General features: G+C 35.7%; 1 protein-coding gene across 1 annotated transcript in view; it reads right to left on the reverse strand.

Annotated features, from left to right (window-relative positions):
* Nucleotides 1-21178, reverse strand: part of HTR2C (5-hydroxytryptamine receptor 2C) — a 294503-nt gene that overhangs the window by 145908 nt on the left and 127417 nt on the right. Inside the window, exon 3 of the mRNA XM_065916414.1 lies at nt 19744-20057. Within this exon, the coding sequence (XP_065772486.1) occupies nt 19744-20057 (314 nt within the window). The remainder of the gene's footprint in view (nt 1-19743; nt 20058-21178) is intronic.

The following is a 21178-nucleotide window of genomic DNA, read 5'->3' on the forward strand; positions in this document are numbered from 1 at the left end:
AATTATATCTCAATAAAATCAATGTATCAATAATACATCATTTAATAATAGATTTTTTTTAAAAAACCACATGACTATGTCCCTTGATTCAGAAAAGTAACTTGACAAAAATGAATACCCTTACATTATAAAAACTTCTAAGAAACTAGGAATAAAAGAAAAATTCCTCAATATGATCACTACTAACAAAGCTAGTAGAGGCGATGGAATTCCAGTTGAACTATTTCAAATCTTGAAATATGATGCTGTGAAAGTGCTGCACTCAATGTGTCAGCAAATTTGGAAAACTCAGCAGTGGCCACAGGACTGGAAAAGGTCAGTTTTCATTCCAGTCCCAAAGAAAGGCAATGCCAAAAAATGCTCAAACTACCACACAATTGCACTCATCTCACAGACTAGCAAAGTAATGCTCAAAATTCTCCAAGCCAGGCTTCAGCAATATGTGAACTGTGAACTTCCAGGTGTTCAAGCTGGTTTTTGAAAAGGTAGAAGAACCAGAGATCAAATTGCCAACATCCACTGGATCATTGAAAATGGAAGAGAGTTCCAAAAAACCATCTATTTCTGGTTTATTGACTATGCCAAAGCCTTTGACTGTGTGGATCACAACAAACTGTGGAAAATTCTGAAAGACATGGGAATACCAGACCACCTGACCTGCCTCTTGAGAAACCTGTATGCAGGTCAGGAAGCAACAGTTAGAACTGGACATGGAACAGCAGACTGATTCCAAATAGGAAAGGGGGTACGTCAAGGCTGTATATTGTCACCCTGCTTATTTAACTTATATGAAGAGTACATCATGAGAAAAACTGGGCTGGATGAAGCCCAAGTTGGAATCAAGATTGCCGGGAGAAATATCAATAACCTTAGATATACAGATGTCACCACCCTTATGACAGAAAGTGAAGAAGAACTAAAGAACCTCTTGAAGAAAGTGAAAGAGGAGAGTGAAAAAGTTGGCTTAAAGCTCAACATTCAGAAAATTAAGATCATGGCACCTGGTCCCATCACTTCATGGCAAATAGATGGGGAAACAGTGGCTGACTTTATTTTGGGGGGCTCCAAAATCACTGCAGATGGTGATTGCAGCCGTGAAATTAAAAGATGCTTGCTCCTTGGAAGGAAAGTTATGACCAACCTAGACAGCATATTAAAAAGCAGGGACTTTACTTTGTCAACAAAGTTCTGTCTAGTCAAGTCTATGCTTTTCCAGTGGTCATGTATGGATGTGAGAGTTGGACAATGAAGAGGGCTGAGCACCCGAAGAACTGATGCTTTTGAAGTGTGGTGTTGGAAAAGACTCCTGAGAGTCCCTTGGACTGCAAGGAGATCCAACCTTGGGAGATCCATCCTAAGGGAAATCGGTCCTGGGTGTTCACTGGAAGGACTGGTGTTGAGGCTGAAACTCCAGTACTTTGGCCCCCAGATGTGAAGAGCTGACTCACTGGAAGAGACCCTGATGCTGGGAGGGATTGGGGGCAGGAGAAGAAGGGGAGGACAGAGGATGAGATGGTTGGATGACATCACTGACTCAGTGGACATGGGTTTGGTTGGACTCCGGAAGTTGGTGATGGACAGGGAGGCCTGGCGTGCTGCGGTTCATGGGGTTGCAAAGAGTTGGACACGACTGAGCAACTGAACTGAACTAATTCATGAAAACCTCATGGTTAATTACATAATCTATGGTAAAAGACTGAAAGATCCCCCACAAGTCAAGGAATAAGACAAAATGGCTGCTTTCACCGCTGCTCTTCAACAGTTAGGTAAGTTCTAGCCAGAGATACTTCATAGTCAAATTCAAAAGAAAAAGTGCAAATTCTAAATATAGCTATAAATAAATGATTAAAGGTTTTCAAGATGACCCAGAAAAGATTAACAGCTGGCTTCTCATTGGAAATCAACAAGTCCAGAATGCATTGGGATGACATATTCAAAGTGCTGACAGAAAAAAGACTGTCAACCAAGAATTCTATACCCAGTAAAACTATCCTTCAAATACAAAGGAAAAATACATTTATAGATAAACAAAATTTAAATTTATTATCAACAAACTTGACCTACAAATTCTACTTAAATGAATCCTTCAGTTGAATTTAAAGGCTAGATGGTAATTTGAATTCACATGAATTGAAACACTTTAATCCTAAATGAAAGACATGAAAGATATGCAAAAGACAACTACATAAAGCAATAATTACAAAGCAATTTTGATGTGTTTTAATGTATATGATGCAATATGCATGATAATAGCACAAAGAAGTGGGGATGAATGGAGATCTATCGGAGCAAAGTTTCTCTGTACTATTGAAATTTAATATTGACCTTAATAAGGTTCAATTCAGTTCAGTTGCTCAGTCATGTCTGACTCTTTGCGACCTCATGAACTGCAGCACACCAGGCCTCCTTGTTCATCATCAACTCCTGGAGTCCACCCAAACCCATGTCCATTGAGTCAGTGATGTCATCCAACCATCTCATCCTCTGTCGTCCCCTTCTCCTACTGCCCTCAATCCCTCCCAGCATCAGGGTCTTTTCCAATGAGTCAGCTCTTCGCATCAGGGGGCCAAAGTACTGGAGTTTCAGCTTCAACATCAGTCCTTCCAATGAACACCCAGGACCGATTTCCCTTAGGATGGATCTCTCAAGGTTGGATCTCCTTGCAGTCCAAGGGACTCTCAGGAGTCTTTTCCAACACCACACTTCAAAAGCATCAATTCTTCAGTGCTCAACTTTCTTTATAGTCCAACTCTCACATCCTTACATGACCAGTGGAAAAACCACCGAGCAGTTCAGTTGCTCAGTCGTTTCCAAAATTTGCACCCCCATAGACTGCAGCACTCAAGGCTTTACTGTCCTTCACCATCTCCCAGCGTTTGCTCATGTCCATTGAGGTGGTGACACCATCCGACCATCTCAGCCTCTGTCGTCCCATTCTCCCCCTGCCCTCAATCTTTCCCAGCATCATGGACTTTTCTAATGAGTCAGCTCTTTTGCATCAGGTGGCCAAAGTATTGGAGCTTCAGCTTCAGCATCTGTCCTTCCAATGAATATTCAGGATTGATTTATTTTAGGATGTACTGGATTGATCTTCTTGTTCTCCAAGGGACTCTCAAGAGTCTTCTCAAGCACCACAGTTTGAAGGCATCGATTCCTCAGCATTCAGCTTTTTTTATTGTCCAGAACTCACATCTGTATATAACTAACAGAAAACCATAGCTTTGACTATATGGACATTTTCGGCAATGTAATATTTCTGCTTTTTAATACACTGTATAGGTTTGTCATAGCTTTTCTTCCAAGTAACAAATTTCTTCTAATTTCATGGCTACAGTCACCATCCACAGTGATGTTGGAGTCCACGAAAATAAAGTCTGTCACTGTTTCCCCATCCATTTGCCATGAAGTGATGGGGCCAGATGCCATGATCTTTGTTTTTTGAATGTTGAGTTTTAAGCCAACTTCTTCACTCTTGTCTTTCACCTTCATCAAGAGGTTCTTTAATTCCTCTTTGATTTCTGCCATAAAGGTGGTACTATCTCTGAGGTTATTGATATTTCTCCTCACAATCTTGATTCCAGCTTGTGCTTGATTCAGCCCAGCATTTTGCATGATGCTTTCTGCATGTAACTTAAGTAAGTAGGGTGACAACATACAGCCTTGACATACTCCTTTCCCAATTTGGGACCAGTCCATTGTTCCATGTCCAGTTCTAACTGTTGCTTCTTGACATGCATACAGATTTCTCTGGAGGCAGGTCAGGTGGTCTGGTATTCCCATCTCTTTCAGAATTTTCCACAATTTGTTTTGATCTACAGAGTCAAAGGCTTTAGTGGAATCAATGATGCAGAAGTAGATTTTTTTTTTAATTCTCTTGCTTTTTCAGTGATCCAGCAGATATTGACAATTTGATCTCTGGTTCCTCTGCCAATCCAGCTTGTACATCTGGAAGTTCTCAGTTCACATACTGTTGAAGCCTAGCTTGAAGGTTTTTCAGCATTACTTTGCTAACATTTGAAATGAGTGCCATTGTGAGGTAGTTTGAACATTCTTTGGCATTGCCCTTCTTTGGGGTTGGAATGAAAACTGACCTTCTCTAGTCCTGTGGCCACTGCTGAATTTTCCAAATTTGTTGGCATATTGAGTGCAGCACTTTAACAGCATCATCTTTTAGAATTTCAAACAGCTCAAATGGATTTCCATCACCTCCACTAGCTTTGTTTGTAATGATGCTTCCTGAGGCCCACTTGACTTCACACTCCAGGATATCTGTGTCTAAGTGAGTGATCACCACTGTGATTAGCTGGGTCATTCAGATATTTTTTGTATAATTCTACTATGCATTCTTGCCACCTGTTCTTAATCTCTCCACTTCTGTTGGGTCCACACTGTTTCTGTCCTTTATTGTGTCTATATTTGCATGAAATGTTCCCTTGGTGTTTTTATTTATCTTAAAGAGATCTCTAGTCTTTCCCATTCCATTGTTTTCCTCAATTGCTTTAAGCTAAAATGCATATTATAGGCAGTGACTGCTACTTTGTATAGGACATCTTTTTGAGGTGATGAAAATATTCTGGAATAGATAATGATGAATGCCCAATTTTGTGAATATACTAAAAAGTACTGAATTGTATACCTTCAAAGGATGGATTTTATGTCATATGAATGAGATCTCAAATTTTTTTAGAGGAATGAAAATAAAAATATACAAGTTACAAGACCTATAACAACCACTAAGAAAATTCAAAAACATAGTAGAAAAATTCAACAAAGTAATTTAAATGGTGCAATAGAAAATATCTATCATTTCCATTTAGTTGACAAAGGTAAAAAATAATTAAGAATCTTTTGTGAGTAGCAGTAGTTGGTCTTTCAAAATCCAGAAGAATATTGTTATAGTGTTAAGAAATTGAGCAGAAAAATAATGACTTGCATTTTTTTTCCCCAAGCACATCATTCCTTATGTGGTGTATGTGAGGGTGTTGGTCTCCTCTTTAAGGAAAAGTTATGACCAACCTAGACAGCATATTAAAAAGCAGGGACATTACTTTGCCAAAAAAGGTCCGTCCAGTCAAGGGTATGGTTTTTCCAGTGGTCATGTATGGATGTAAGAGTTGGACTATAAAGAAAACTGAGTGCTGAAGAATGGATGCTTTTGAAGTGTGGTGTTGAAGAAGACTCTTGAGAGTCCCTTGGACTGCAAGGAGATCCAATCAGTTCATCCTAAAGGAGATCAGTCCTGGGTGTTCATTGGAAGGACTGATGTTGAAGCTGAAACTCCAATACTTTGGCCACCTGATACAAAGAGCTGACTCATTGGAAAAGAGCCTGATGCTGGGAAAGATTGAGGGCAGGAGGAGAAGGGGACAACAGAGGATGAGATGGTTGGATGGCATCACCGACTCGATGGACATGGGTTTGGGTGGACTCTGGGAGTTCGTGATGAACAGGGAGGCCTGGCGTGTTGCGGTTCATGGGGTTGCAAAGAATCAGACACGACTGAGCAACTGATCTGGACTGATCATATAGGGCTACAGGTATCATATTTTTACTCATTTTTTATTTGTTTCACAGAAAACAAACAAACAAAAAAGTAGATTAGTCCTTAATGGCATTGTCACAATATTTCATGTGAGAATTAAATACAGTCAGATTCTGTCACTATATTGCCACTCTTTTATTCATTACATAACTTATGGTTATTATATAACTAATTTAGTTAGAGTTCACCAATTATGTGTGAAATAATATTGTGACTAACCTAAAATCAAACTTTTAGGTGAATAAACTACCATAAAATTTAATTGAGTAATTTATTATTGTTTTGCATGCTAAAAATTATTTGTGAAATACTGGTCTTCAAAAAGTCCCTTGGATTTTTTAATGAAATAAATTTTGGCTAAGAAGGTCTGTCTAGTCAAGGAGATGGTTTTTCCAGTGGTCATTTATGGATGTGAGAGTTGGACTGTGAAGAAAGCTGAGCACCGAAGAATTGATGCTTTTGAAGTGTGGTATTGGAGAAGAATGTGGAGAGTCCCTTGGACCACAAGGAGATCCAACCAGTCCATCCTAAAGGAGATCTGTCCTGAATATTCATTGGAAGGACTGATGCTAAAGCTGAAACTCCAATACTTTGGCCACCTGATGCAAAGAGCTGACTCATTTGAAAAGAGCCTGATGCTGGTAAAGATTGAGTGCAGGAGAAGAAGGGGACGACAGAGGATGAGATGGTTGGATGGCATCATTGACTCAATGCACATGGGTTTGGGTGGACTCTGGGAGTTGATGATGGACAGGGAGGCCTGGTGTGCTGAGGTTCACAGGGTCTCAAAGAGTCAGACACACCTGAGTGACTGAACTGAACTGAAGTGGTCCTTTAATTTTCCTATTATAATTAAATGATAAGAAGCTTACCTTTACTTCATTATAATTAAACAGAAGACTTACATTATATTTTTTATAAGCCAAGAAAATGTTTCCAGAACTTTCATTTTGGTAGATGTGAAAATACATAGTTTATATTTTCATATGCACCATATATTTAAGTTTATATAGAAGCTTGATTTAATATAATACTAAAAATTAGATATTAAAATCATATAGCAGCTTGCAGTTTATTAAATAATTTTTACTTTCAGTCTTTAATAGTCCATTGATTTTCACAAATACCTTTAAAGTATATGCTAAGTGAGATAATGAAGGTTAAAATATTTAGCATGGTAGATATACAATAAAAACTAATTATTCATACAGGAAAATCTAATTGTTAGAGATATCTATTGATTTTCCCAGCGTCATTTCCCTGGTGGCTGAGATGGTAAAGAATCTTTCTGCAATGCAGGAAACCCAGGTTCAATCCCTGAGTTGGGAAGATCCCCTTGAAAAGGAAATGACAACTACTCCAGTATTCTGGCCTGGAGAATTCATGGACAGAGGAGCCTCCAGGCTACAGTCTATGGGGCCGCAAAGAGTCCAATATGACTGAGCGACTAACACTTGCACAAGATTCATATGGCATTATTTGAGTCATTTGATCAAAATGATATAGCTAAAGCACAGTATTTCTTAGCTAGAATTGGATCTAAGGACATAAAACTATCAAAATTAATATATATATATATGATTAACTTATATTCATGCTCAGCTTTTATATGAATTTTTTATTAAACAATTTCCATAACTTAAGCAAACTATAATTCAAATTTTTGAAGTCATTTAGTTTTTACTCCAGTTTCCCTCTTAGAGAACACACAGTTTGATTACAGTGGTTTATATGCCACCCACTGGTGAAATTCATGTATGTACAGAGATTATAATCCTAGGTTTTTGAAAAACTGAAAATTAGAAACTTCACTCTTTCCCATCACAAAAAAAAATTTCAGAGAACATAAGGAATTTACTTTTCATTATATATCTGTTCTCTATTTTGCATATATTTTCCATTTGAAATTGAATACATGAAAGTTAGCTTCATCTATTAGCCTAATAGTACATATTTAGTTTCCTCTGCTATACCTGTTCCTAAAATAGGAAATTCAGAAAAGTCCTTTCTGCCTACAAATACAAAAATTTTAAGCTGAGAGTGTATGAGATGAGGTTAAAGTAAAATTGAGAAATGAGTAAGTACCTAATGAATATTAAATACCTTTCCTTTAGTTCTCTTTCAAGTTTTTTGCCACATAATTTTGAGAAGAAACTCCGTGTATGTGTATTAGCAGATAAAGGGCTCCAAAATGAACTTGATCTAGAACAAGGAATATTTTTTCTCTACAGAAGATGTCCTAACCTAGTTATCTCATGTGTACCTAATTCAGAATGCTTCTATTCCTGCTTCATTCTGAATGGAGTTAAAATCCACAATAGCTTTGATCTCATAGTTACATAGATCTTCAATGGTTTGGGTTCTTTTGAAATTGTATACACTTCCATAAAGAGCCTGAAATATCTCTTGCCATGTAATTGAAGAATAAAAATAGAGATATATAGGCTGGTAATTAAAATTCTCTTTCCACTTCCTATTTTATTAAATATTTCTCAGTAAGAAGATTCACACTGAAAAAAGAAATTTATTTAACCTTGACTGTCTTGGTGATATTCTTACTTTAAAAAAATGATGGCATCAAGTCATGGAAAAACAATTTATGAAGTGTATTTTTGGAATTTAGTGTTATGTGATTAGCTTGCCTTTGCTATATTTTGAGTGCAGAATAATTAGAGTGCAAAGATTTTAGATTTCTGTTATCTTGGAATATGAAACAAATTTCAGCACTTGCAGAGTATAGAAATTTGACTGAGGAAAAGAAATAATTTTAATTAGTCCAAGAACCTAGATACTACACAGTTCAAGCACTGTGTTAGGAATACAGAGATATAAATGAGAATGATTCAGATTCATTGTTGTAAGATATTCTGTTTAGCATATGAAAGACAGCATTCAAGCTTGAATTACTGTCCTTTGAGGTAAAGTCTAAGTAGGCTATTCTTATCCTTCTCATAACGTTTAAGAGTGAGGGTTTTGGATATTCAGTCCATTCATTCTATGCAAATTTTCTTTCCTGTTCACTTAGATGGTAACAAGAGATAAAATGTCTTCTGAGTTGTTTAATATATAATTAATGAGTAGGTTTTTCATCCAAGATCTCTTAAAAACACATGTGAAATGTAACCCTGTTGTATGAAATAGTGATTCTTTTCATCTCCCTATCATTCACAACAGAGCTTCCCTGGTGGCTCAGCAGTAAAGAATTTGCCTGCAATGCGGGAGACCTGGGTTCAATCCCTGGGTTAGGATGATCCCTTGGAGAAGGGCATGACAACCACTCCAGTACTCTTACCTGGAGAATCCCATGGACAAAGGAGCCTGGCAGGCTACAGTCCATAGGGTCAAACAGAGTTGGACATGACTGAAATAACCAAATAACAAACAGCAACAATAATCATTCAAAAGGCACTGTCTTACTACTTCTGTAATGACAATTTTAGACTCTAAATAACTTATTCAAAGTGACATCTGTAGAAATTTAAGTATACAATCTGAAAACATAGAAGACAACATAGAAAACACCTAGTGCAACTTCCTACTCAAAACAGAAATTCCTTATATAACCTCCAGTAATGTGGTGGTTCCTCTCTTTGAAAGATAGAGCTATTTGCCAATAAATAACATTTTAATGAACCCTAATCTGCTTCTTTCTGTATCTTTTATCATTTATTTTGGTTTCACCTTTTGGAGCCATGAAAATCCTTCAACTATTTGGAGATATATTATGCCCCTCCCCCACACCCCCTGAATTCTATGTTCTAGTCTCATGGCAACAAAGGCATTGAAACCTGGGTCTTTAAACTCTGTGTCTGAAGGAGATGTTAATAGAGTCTAAATAAAATGTTCTGAAAATAAATTATTTTGAGCAAAACTATGGATCTAAAAGAATATCTATCACCCAAGATATTGTATAGTACTGGTATGTGTAAAAAGAACTGTGAACTATTATCATCATTGCAGAGATTGGAGAAATTACTGCTGGCTATAAAAAAGACTGTTTTCTTAGTTGTAGAACTCTGTATCTCTAAAGCTTTATCAAGATAGGAAGCAAGAATCGGCATTTGTTTTTTCAGGAAGATATACCAAGTTTCATATTTCCAGGGATGAGTGGCAAAAATATCAGTCTGAGTAGCAGGGGGAGGTGCATGTGTGCATGTGTGCTTAGTTGTGTTCGACTCTTTGTGACCCCATAGACTGTAGCCCACCAGGCTGCTCTGTCCATGGGATTTTCCAGGCAAGAACACTGGAGTAGGTTGCCATTTCCAACTCTAGGGATGGAATCCATGCCTTGTGGGTATCCTGCATTGGCAGGCAGATTCTTTACAACTGAGCCACATGGGGAGTCCCAGAATGGGGCCACTAATGTCATTGATCTAAGTAAGAATGAATATGATGAGCCTTTCATGGTCCTAAAATCAAATAAATTGTGTGTTTTCATTTTCCTTATCTGTAAAGTGGGGAAAATGTAAAATTCTACCTACATGTTGGTGTGGGAATTAAACAATGTAATAGACACAGAATTAGTGCTGAAGGGCATCAGAGCACACAACTCCCAAATATACATTTTTGGCATAAGGATTATTTTGAGCTGAGGCAAATGAGAAATAGCCAATACAGGTAAAGCTCTTTACCCTCCCCTTTCTGCTTAAAGGCAGGGTATAAATTTCCCTTTGTGAAGGTGTTTGCCTCCCAGTCTATACCAGGAAGAGGAGGATGACTCAGTCTCTGAAGACACACAAGTATCCCCCAAGATTACACAAGATTGAGACTTCATAACAAACCTTTTTAACATAACCCTTATCTTCCATTAGTTTCCCACATATGGTTACCATCCCACATTTACCACACTTAGAAGCCTAAACTGCTTTTCCTTTGACTTGTCACTTCTCCATAATTTATTGCTCTTTGTTAAAATGATATTTACAGCCCTAGGTTTAACTGCTTCTTTGGGTTTTCACTTATTTTCTATTAATAACTCAGTATGCATAAGTAATAAACTCTTTTCTCCTGTTAAACTGTGTTTCTTCTGTTAACTGTCTCCAGTTAACTGTCTCCTGTTAAACTATCCTTTGCCAATTTAATTTGTAGGACCTCAGACAAGATTTCCTTCCTATACAGTGCTCAATTAAAGTTAGCTATATAGTTATTGTTGTCATTATCTCTAGCATCATTATTGAACCAAGTTAAAAGGCTCTTGGATTAAATACACTGGCTTAGGGTTAAGAGTCTTGGAAATAAGGGCCGAAAATTTATCTTTCTAGGAATTGACACATTATAAGATGATAAAAAAAAAAAAAAAAAAAAAAAAAAAAAAACCTCTGAAAGTTTCCATGAAAAAATGAGATTTTCCAAAGTCAAAAAATACCTGTACCAGGAATTGTTTTAGATTAGCCAAATAGAAGTAAAAGATAAAGTGAAGTGAATCTTTTGAACATCAGAAATGGACTCTCCACCAGAAAAACCAAACCCAGCTTGAGAAGATAGACAAAAGTTTCCTCTTAATGTTGAAAATGTAGGGGGCTTTTTCTCGAGTTGACAATAGAACATTGGGAGTACTTAAACTCTTGGTGCTTTGATTTTCCTACCTGTTAAATGTGGATAGTAAAAGTATAGCACTTAGAATAGGGCTAAACACTGGGTGAGCATTCAGTGCTGCCTATCTGCCTGTAGTGAAATGACCTTTGGAAGTAGAACTGGAATGTTATATAAGATTACATTATGAATTTGTTGGAGAATTAAAGATGTAATTAATCTGCAAAATTTGTTCTAAGGAGGAAAAAAGAAAGTACAAAGAATTATAGCAAAATTTAAAGAATAAAAACCAGGGCCTCTGGATTGTGTTCTTTAATGTGTATCGCTGTAATTTTCTATACATATACTGAGTGCCACTCTTCCCTTACACTTGTAATTGAAATGTACTTGGTAAAGAAAATTCTCCCCATCCCCAGGATAAATAGCTGTAGTGAAATGACTAAGTAGATTGGGATTGCTGGGTCATATGGCAGTTCTATTTCCAGTTTTTTAAAGAAATCTCCACACTGTTTTCCATATGGCTGTACTAGTTTGCATTCCCACCAACAGTGTAAGAGGGTTCCCTTTTCTCCACACCTTCTCCAGCATTTATTGCTTGTAGACTTGGGTAGCAGCCATCCTGACTGGCGTGTAATGGTACCTCATTGTGGCTCTGATTTGCATTTCTCTGATAATGAGTGATGTGGAGCATCTTTTCATGTGTTTGTTAGCCATTTGTATGTCTTCTTTGGAGAAATGTCTGTTTAGTTCTTTGGCCCATTTTTTGATAGGGTCATTTATTTTCCAGCAATCCCACTTCTGGGCATACACACTGAGGAAACCAGATCTGAAAGAGACATGTGCACCCCAATGTTCATTGCAGCACTGTTTATAATAGCCATGACATGGAAGCAACCTAGATGCCCATCAGCAGATGAATGGAAAAGGAAGCTGTGGTACATATACACCATGGAATGTTACTCAGCCATTAAAAAGAATTCATTTGAATCAGTTCTAATGAGATGGATGAAGCTGGAGCCCATTATACAGAATGAAGTAATCCAGAAAGATAAAGAACATTACAGCATACTAACACATATATATGGAATATAGAAAGATGGTAACGATAATCCTATATGCAAAACAGAAAAAGAGACACAGATGTACAGAACAGACTTTTGGACTCTGTGGGAGAAGGTGAGGGTGGGATGTTTCAAAAGAACAGCATGTATATTATCTATGGTGAAACAGATCACCAGCCCAGGCGGGATGCATGAGACAAGTGCTCAGGCCTGGTGCACTGGGAGGACCCAGAGGGATCAGGTGGAGAGGGAGGTGGGGGGGGGGGGATCGGGATGGGGAATACGTGTAACTCTATGGCTGATTCATATCAATGTATGACAAAACCCACTGAAATGTTGTGAAGTAATTAGCCTCCAACTAATAAAAAATTAAAAAAAAAAGTAGATTGGGAAAGGGAATATTGAGAGTAGACTTTTGTAAGTAAAGATTCACAGGTGTAAATGTGTGGGGCTAGGAAGTCCAAAGTATCTAACCTCGTGAATTGATTTGCAGAAGGGAAACAAGCCTTCATCTATTCATTTAAAAATACCAGATATAGGGATAAGTGCTTGGCTACAAGACTGATAATGTCACTACTTAGCCTTTCAGGAGGTATTTTATGTAAATGCCTGAGGACAGAAATTAAGGCCTCAACAAATATACTTTAGACCAGCCCTATAGAATGTGTAAGTCCTGAGGAAACTACATTAAGTAGAAAAGAAAAAAAAAAAGAGTAGAGTTGTTTTAGGATTTTGTGAAGAGGGCAAGGACAAGCATTGCTTTTTCAATGTTTAGATAACAAAGCATGCTCCATATTCCTAATTTTCCCAAGGAACACTAAATAAAATGGAGACAGAAGCAAAGGCAGCATTGTCTTGAGTTATCTTGAGGGTTTGTAGGTTTGGCTGTACCAGGTGATAGCACTCAAGACAGGTAAAGCAGCATTCTCATGGAAGGCACTGGTGATGAAATGGCAGAGCATCAGTAGAGACCACAATGCCTGGTGGGAGATTGTGGATTCCCAACAGACATGGCGGTACTCAGCAGATGCCCAGCATATGATGATGGATACTCAGTGGCAGGTGATGATGCCCAGTGAGGGATGGATGATGAGCAGATACAGTGAGTAGTGGCAAGTGAGGGTAAATACAAACATGCTCGATGAAAGCCCAGAACAGTTGCAGCAGTAAATGATGCACATTGACTTTATTCATGATCACATGTGAGATAACTCCTAGGGACTTCTAGAGGTATTTGGAGGGAAGGTATGTATCTTTCTAGGAGATCCAAGTAACTTCGTTAGAACATGGGGAAAACAAGCCAGTGAATTTAGGGTATTGATACCAAGGTTGTTTCTTTTGTGCCCACAAGCTCTGAGGCCTGTCACAAACTTAAATGCTTTCAGGGACCAGGCAAATTTATAATCAGTGAGTCAGCAGCTAGGTGTAAGAAAATCGGAAGTGGGAGAAACACAGCAAAGTTGGAACTCATGCACAATTGAATAAAAAATATTTAATTTACAAAGTTTAATAATCATTGGTTAGATAAAAAACCAGGTATACAAATTTTGGAGATGTGTTATATATTTGAGAAGATTATCTTCTACTACTTGTTAACCAGTTCAAAGAAATCAGGAAGATTGTATTTATCACATGTTTACTTCCATTAACTATAGCTTTTCTAGAATGTTTCGGATAAAGATTTTTTCACTCAACATCTTTAGAGCTAAAGAACATACTTTAAAAATTATATTTTAATGTTATAAATACAATGCTGTGAATATTATAGTTGTATCAATACTGATAATATTTTAGCTTTAACTATTAAAAATATTAATTAGTGATAATGTTGACACTAATAATATATATTAATAAATTTTATTGAGGGATTCCCTAATATTGGGCCAACATAGTGTTACTGGAATTAGTTAAAGTTGTTCATAGTATAATGTTTTTAATGTGGCATTGGATTCTGTTTGCCAATTGTTTATAAAGAATTTCTGTCTTAACTGTTAGTCTGTAATATTCTTTGTACTGTTTTTATTTGGTTTATATGTTAAACCTATGCATGCTTCATATAAGAATTAGAAGTTGCTTTTTTTTTTTCTCAATGGTCTTAAATAATTTATGGAACATTACAACAACTACCTGGTCTGTGAAGGTTTTATAGAAATCCCTTGTGAAACTATCTGGATCTGATGATTTCTGTGTGTGATGCATGCATGCTTAAGTTGTTTCAGTCATGTTCGACTCTTTGTGATCCCATGGACTGTAGCCTGCCAGGCTCCTCTGTCCATGGGATTCTCCAGGCAAGAATACTGGAATGGGTTGCCATTCCCTCCTCCAGGGGATCTTCCCAACCCAGGGATTGAACCCACATCTCTGGTGTCTCCTGCATTGGCAAGCGGGTTCTTTATCTCTAGTGCCACCTGGGAAGTCCACTTTAGGTTCTTAATAACTTTAATTCTTCTACTGAAATTGTTCTGTTGCTTTTTATATCTAATGAGGTCAATTTTGCTAACCTGATTTTCTCCAGGAAATTACCTGCTTTTTTTTTTTTTTAATGATCTCACATGATTTGCGAATAAACCTACAAAGTAATCTAATGATTTAAAAATGTATTTTGCTTCAATGGTTATTTTCCTTGTCATTTCTTATTTTGAATATTTATATTTCCTTCTTTTTCCTTAAGTTACCTAGTGTTTTTATTTTAAAAGTTGCTTTTTTAAAAAACAGGATTTTGACTTATGACTTAGGTATATTGTTTTTCTATTCTCTAATTAATTTCTACTTTTATCTTTAGTTATTTTCTTTGTGCTTTCTTTTGGGTTTGCAGTTTTTCTTTCAAGGTTGCTTTCTAGTAATTTAATTCATTTGTATACTTTCATTTTTACTTATAAATGTGATTAGATATGAATTTTCCTTTGATCACTGCTTTAAGTATATTCTATAGATTTTAATATGCAGAGTTTATGCTGTCAAATTTCTACAGAAATTTGTAATTTCAATTTGCATTTGTCTTTTTAACCAACAGTTGTTTAGAATTTATTATAACTCAAGATCAGATGGTCTTTAAACCTTTGTTGTTAATAGTTTCTAGCATTAACTGTGTTTTTATCAGAAAGAATTTTTTTTGTAATAGTTTTACTTTTCTAATATTTTCTTTGTGGCCTAATAGATAATTAATTTTTGTGAGCATTCCATGTGCACTTGTGAAGAAGGTGTACTTTCTATGGTAAGGATATAAAGTTTAACATACATCTGTAAGATCTACATGTCCATTTTTTCTTGTTCTGTGTATGATATGTTAAAGTCCCCCATTAGTAGAATGTATCCATAAATGTGGACTTCCCTGGTGGCTTAGTGGTAAAGAATTGCCTGCAATGCAAGAGATGGGGGTTGGATCCCTGAATGGGAAAGATCCCTTGGAGAAGCAAATGCCAACCCATTCCAGTATTCTTGCCTGAGAAATTCCATGGACAGAGGAGCCTGGTGGGCTATAGTCCATGGGGTTGCAAAAGAGTCGGACATGACTTAGCTACTAAACAACAACAATCCACAAAGGTATTCTTCCATTTTCTTTAGTTTTTGCTTTAAAAAATAGCATTGCTGTATTATTTGGGTCATAGATATTCCTAACCACTAAATATTAGTTGTTAATTGCAGCTTTTGATCGTAAACAAGCATCTTTTTTTGGGGGGAAAAGATCATGAATTTAAACTATTACTAATTTTTTTTCACTTGAAATTCACATTGTCAGATATCAACATCACAGTTTCTATTTTCTTAGTATTTCTATTCACTTAGCATACCTATGCTCATTCATCCTTTTAGTTTAACCATTATGATTCACTGGGTTTTGAGTTCTCTTATAAAGTGAGTATAATTAGGTTTTTCTTTGTATGCCAACATGAAATATTTTCTTTTTAATGGTAAGTTAGGTTCTTACACATATATTGCTCTTACTGATAGGTTTGTTTTCAAATCTATCTTTTTATACAATGGTATAATGTTAAAAACATTGCTTTATTTTCCTTTGTTTCTTCCTCTACTTCATTTTTTTTCTTTGCTTTTCTGTTAATTGCATTTATTTTAGTTTTAGATAGGTTTGTCTCTTTATTCTAGTTGTTAACTTTATGTCATGTTTTATTTATACCCTGCTTAATACTCTTAGCCCTCTGTTTTATGATAAAATCTGCTACTTTCTGGTTTGCCATTTTTTGAGGGGGTATAATTTAACATCCATCTTTTCTTTAGAGAAAAATGAATGAAATTATTCTTTCTCCTTCCCCTTTCTCTTTCTCTTTTCTTCTCAATTTTTAGTTGCATTGCTTCTAATTTGTTAGTGTCTATAACAAATAATATATATCATATAACATATGACAGTATTCTTTTGCCCTTATAAAACCTTTGTTTTGTCCTAGCTCTAAAATTAAATATATTAAATGATTGTGATCCATCATTTTGAGGAAAATTTCTCAATCATCTCTTTGCTAGATGAATCTCATTCAATATCCAGTTTCTTAAGAGCGACTTAAAGTTTCAGAATTCCCTGAGTTTAAAAAATAATAAGCTTTTTATAGCCTTGATGGCCAATTTGCCTGGATACAAAATCTTTGTTTCAAACTTTGTTTAGGTATTTTTCTGTTTTTAAATTTAAGGTATAATTATATCCAGTAAAATTTACCCTTTTAAAACTGCATACTAGAATATATAGTTTTTCAAATTTTTAGAAATATATATATATAATAAAACCACCACAATCGAGATGTAGAACAGTTCCATAGAACCAAAGTAAATGCTACTTTGGAACCAGCATCCCACCTTCAGACCCTGTGAACTGATGATCTGTTTTCTGTCTTTATAAATTTGCTTTTGAAAGAATATCATATAAGTGGTTGACTTTAAATAAACTATTATTTCACTGTTGCTTTGCTATTTTTTTTTTTAAATTATGAGCCCAGTCTAATTCTCTTGCTTTGGTAAATTTTTTCTTATTTTTGCCTGAAGATTTTTCTTTATATTTAAAACTCAATGTCTCAGATACATCTCAGTGTTGACTGTTCCAGGTCAAATTATTGGTACTGGCTTGGTCCTATCAATACGTATGTTTAGATTCTTTTATTTCTAGAAAACTTACCTAGATTATAGTCTTAAAGATTAATTCTGTTCTTTTTTTTTTTTTTTTTTCATCTTCAGGGATTCTGATTATACATGCATTTGGTTTTTTCTTTTTTTTCTGGTCTTCCATCTTAAACATTTTCTTTCTGATTTCTTCTTTCTTCATCTCGTTTTCATTCTTTTTGTTGTTTCCCTATTTTTCTTTAGTGTTCCTTATTACGTTTTCATGTTAACCTACTCTTTAGGTGCTATTAATATAATGTTCATTTCCAATATTATTTTATCCTTTTCCCCTAATTTATTGTCCTGGGTTCAAGCAACTTTTGCTTTCTGTTGACTGATATTTTAAATCCATTTCTTTTCTCAGTTTTTAGATTTCTACTTCAAGGTTTTATATATATATGTATATATATATACACACATATAATACATATATATATGTATATATATGTATGTATCTTTCAATGTTTGAGAAAATTTAGTTTCTCTTGAAGTATTTTGTTATAGCTTTCCTTTTATGGTAGTTCTTTATTTGGGGTAAATTTCATCAAATGGCTTTTAAAAAAATTCTGTGTTCTGCTTTATTTTTATTGTAACTTGGTATAGATGAAGATTACTTGCATATTTGAATTTGTTTGAACATGGGTAGCAGTCTTTGGGCAGTTTCCAAGTTCCAAGCTCAAGAGCACCCACTTCTCTTTATGTTAACAAACTCTGATTTCTTTATTGGAGGACTTTTGGGGTACAGTGGAGGGCAGTGGGGGGGAAGGTTGAAGGAACCTTACAGGTTGACTTTTTTATTTTTATTTTTTTCCTTTTAAGATGATAAATTTTCCCCTCTAGTTTCTTTTTCCCTTCACTGTGCACTTTTTTCAAAAGACACCTCTCCCCTTTAGCCCTTTCCAACCTCCAAAGAGTTCCTTCCTCGACACTGCTTTATTGAGTTCTGTGCACACTTCCAAGTCACTTCCCTGAAGGATGAGCTTCCAGAGAAGTTTTCCAGAATGTTCATACTTGTGGTAAACTTTCTTTCTTGTGATGAGTTGAGATCTATCTTAGGCCTCCTACTAGCTTTTCTTCTCTCTCTCTAATTTAGTATTTATTGGACTGGCCTTCCTCTTCACAACAGCACATAGTGAGAACCTAAAAGAGAGCTATTGTGAGCTCCTATTTATTTTCTGCTTACAGATAATCTGGAATTTGGATGTTCTCCAAATTTGGGGTTGATATTGTGTAGTTTGTTTTTGTTGTTCTTTATTGCCTGGGGAAGGGGTGGCGATAGATGTGTTAGATTTGGATTTCAGTTGATGCTATATTTTGATCACCTATATATTTTTAAGGGAGAAACTGACAAAATAACACAAACACCAGAAAACAAAACATGTCTTCTAAAGCACATTCATTCCAGTGACCTTTTCTTACATAATTTGGAGCTACAGTGTGGTAAAATGCTCACAGAGAAGGTGCAACACATTTACTTTGAAATTAATGCATCATGAAAACACAGTAACTATAAGAAAGTGTATTTCCTGAGAATATTATTTGTAAAATGCCTATTGAGATAATCTATTACCACTGGGTATTTAGAACAGGATAATTAATTTTTAAGTTCTATGCAAGATTACTTTCTAGATGCAGTAATCTTCTTTTAGGATTTGAGAACTAGATCCATTTCCAGTATTAGTCCTTCCAGTCTAATTCCATTATACTCTCCAGGGAACAGGGAGTCTATTTCATTCCCTTGTGAGATGAGTGTATCTTCAATGAAGTTCAAACTGGGTTCTCTAACTTCCTAGCAAAGATACTTAGCAGTTTAGTAAAAGTGGTTTTGATTGTTCTTTACAAATATTACATACAAATAAAAGTTAGTGTTAAAATGAATAGGGCAAAGATATGGCAGAAAATCAAAAGAAAAATTAAAACCTCACTAAAATCCTCTATCAAAACTTTCAAATGCTTGAATTTTTATTGTAATAATGTGATCTTGCACTTATATAATTAGTCGTTAATTTTTTATTCCTGTCTCCTTGTAAAAAATATGAATTACAGTATCTAGAAAGAAGAAGAATAGCTGTTATTGAGTGCTTATCATGTGGCAAGCACTTAGTTTGCCAACTTTTAAGATTACTTAAATTTTTTTTTAAGATGATATGCTTCTTTCATCTTCCTTTTATATAAGATGATACTAGGTGTGTGTGCTGCCCAGAACATAGGAGTCAGTGTGTTTCTTTCGCTGTCACATTCTGTACATTGGAAGGCACTGTCATTGTTTAGAAATGACACTAAGCAATAGAGTATCTATATATAATTGTAATATAAAACACTTGTTTTGCTTTTTGAAGACTGATTTGCTACTGATTTATTTAAATATGTCCAATTTTTCTGTCACACAATTTCCTTAATTTTCCAAATGTTATGAATAGGATAGTTAACTTTCTGTTTACTACAATACCTGACAGAAATTTATGACATGACTTGAGTTGGAAAAACTGATAAAATGGTACTTACCATAAAGGATTGCAAGCAGAGACAGTGGCATGACAAGTAGTCCCACTAGCATGTCAGCAATGGCTAGGGACATTAAGAAGTAATTGGTGGCATTGTGCAGTTTCTTTTCCAAGCTTACTGCCATGATAACGAGGATGTTGCCACCTATTGTCAAGATTATTATTATGACAATTGAAAGTGCTGGCCAGTTTTGTACCCCGTCTGGGAATTTGAAGCGTCCACCATCGGAGGTATTGAAAATGTCAGTTACTATGGCTGCTACTGGGCTCACAGATATATCACATTGCCAAACCAATAGGCCAATCAGGTGCACACTGAAAATTAAGAAAAAAAAAATCAGGTACATATTATATTGCTTGTACCTAACAAATTACTTATATAAAACAACTGCTTTTCCTTTAACAATCATTATTATCACATCACCATTTTTACTCTCTTAATTAAACCTCAGTATTTCTTATTTCTATCCTTTTATTGAGTGTTTAATATGAGTTAGGCTCTTAGCTTACTGAAATATATACACATACATATATATATATGTGTGTATATATATATATATATATATATATATAATGCTGGCTCATGGTATCTTTAATAGCTGTCCTATACATTTAATAGCTGTCCTATACATTTTCCTTCTTCCTGACACTCTCCTCATTTCTGTCCTGTGTTTTCTGGCTCCTGTTCTAGGCTAGAAGATGATTTGTGGTGATAATTAATTCCTATGGGTTGACGCTTTCCTATGCTGGAAACGAAATTTCTTTTGAACTCTGTGGGAGAAGGTGAGGGTGGGATGCTTCGAAAGAACAGCATGTATATTATCTATGGTGAAACAGATCACTAGCCCAGATGAGATGCATGAGACGAGTGCTCGGGCCTGGTGCACTGGGAGGACCCAGAGGAGTCGGGTGGAGAGGGAGGTGGGAGGGGGGATTGGGATGGGGAATACGTGTAACTCTATGGCTGATTCGTGTCAATGTATGACAAAACCCACTGAAATGTTGTGAAGAAATTAGCCTCCAACTAATAAAATAAAATTTAAAAAATAAAAAAATAAAAATAAAATAAAATGTATATTTCTCGTGATAGTACTTATGTAGGCTTTTACTAACAAGAATTTCAGGCCAAGTGGCAGACTAATGCAAGAGACACAGATGTGGTTTTGTTTTGTAAATTCCAAATTAATTTCCCCTGATGGCGACATAAGATTTATTCAGTTTACATATATCAGTGTAAGTCCCCAAAATGTCCAATAAAACTAACATTAATTTTCCTTAACAAAATAGACAAAGACAAGCATATTCAATATTTCCTGCTTTAAAGCAAGAATTATTATCTGTTAAGTCCTGGGTGTTCATTGGAAGGACTGATGCTGAAGCTGAAACTCCAGTACTTTGGCCACCTCATGCAAAGAGTTGACTCATTGGAAAAGACC

The sequence above is a fragment of the Muntiacus reevesi genome, chromosome X (genome assembly GCF_963930625.1).
Source record: "Muntiacus reevesi chromosome X, mMunRee1.1, whole genome shotgun sequence".
Lineage (NCBI taxonomy): Eukaryota > Metazoa > Chordata > Mammalia > Artiodactyla > Cervidae > Muntiacus > Muntiacus reevesi.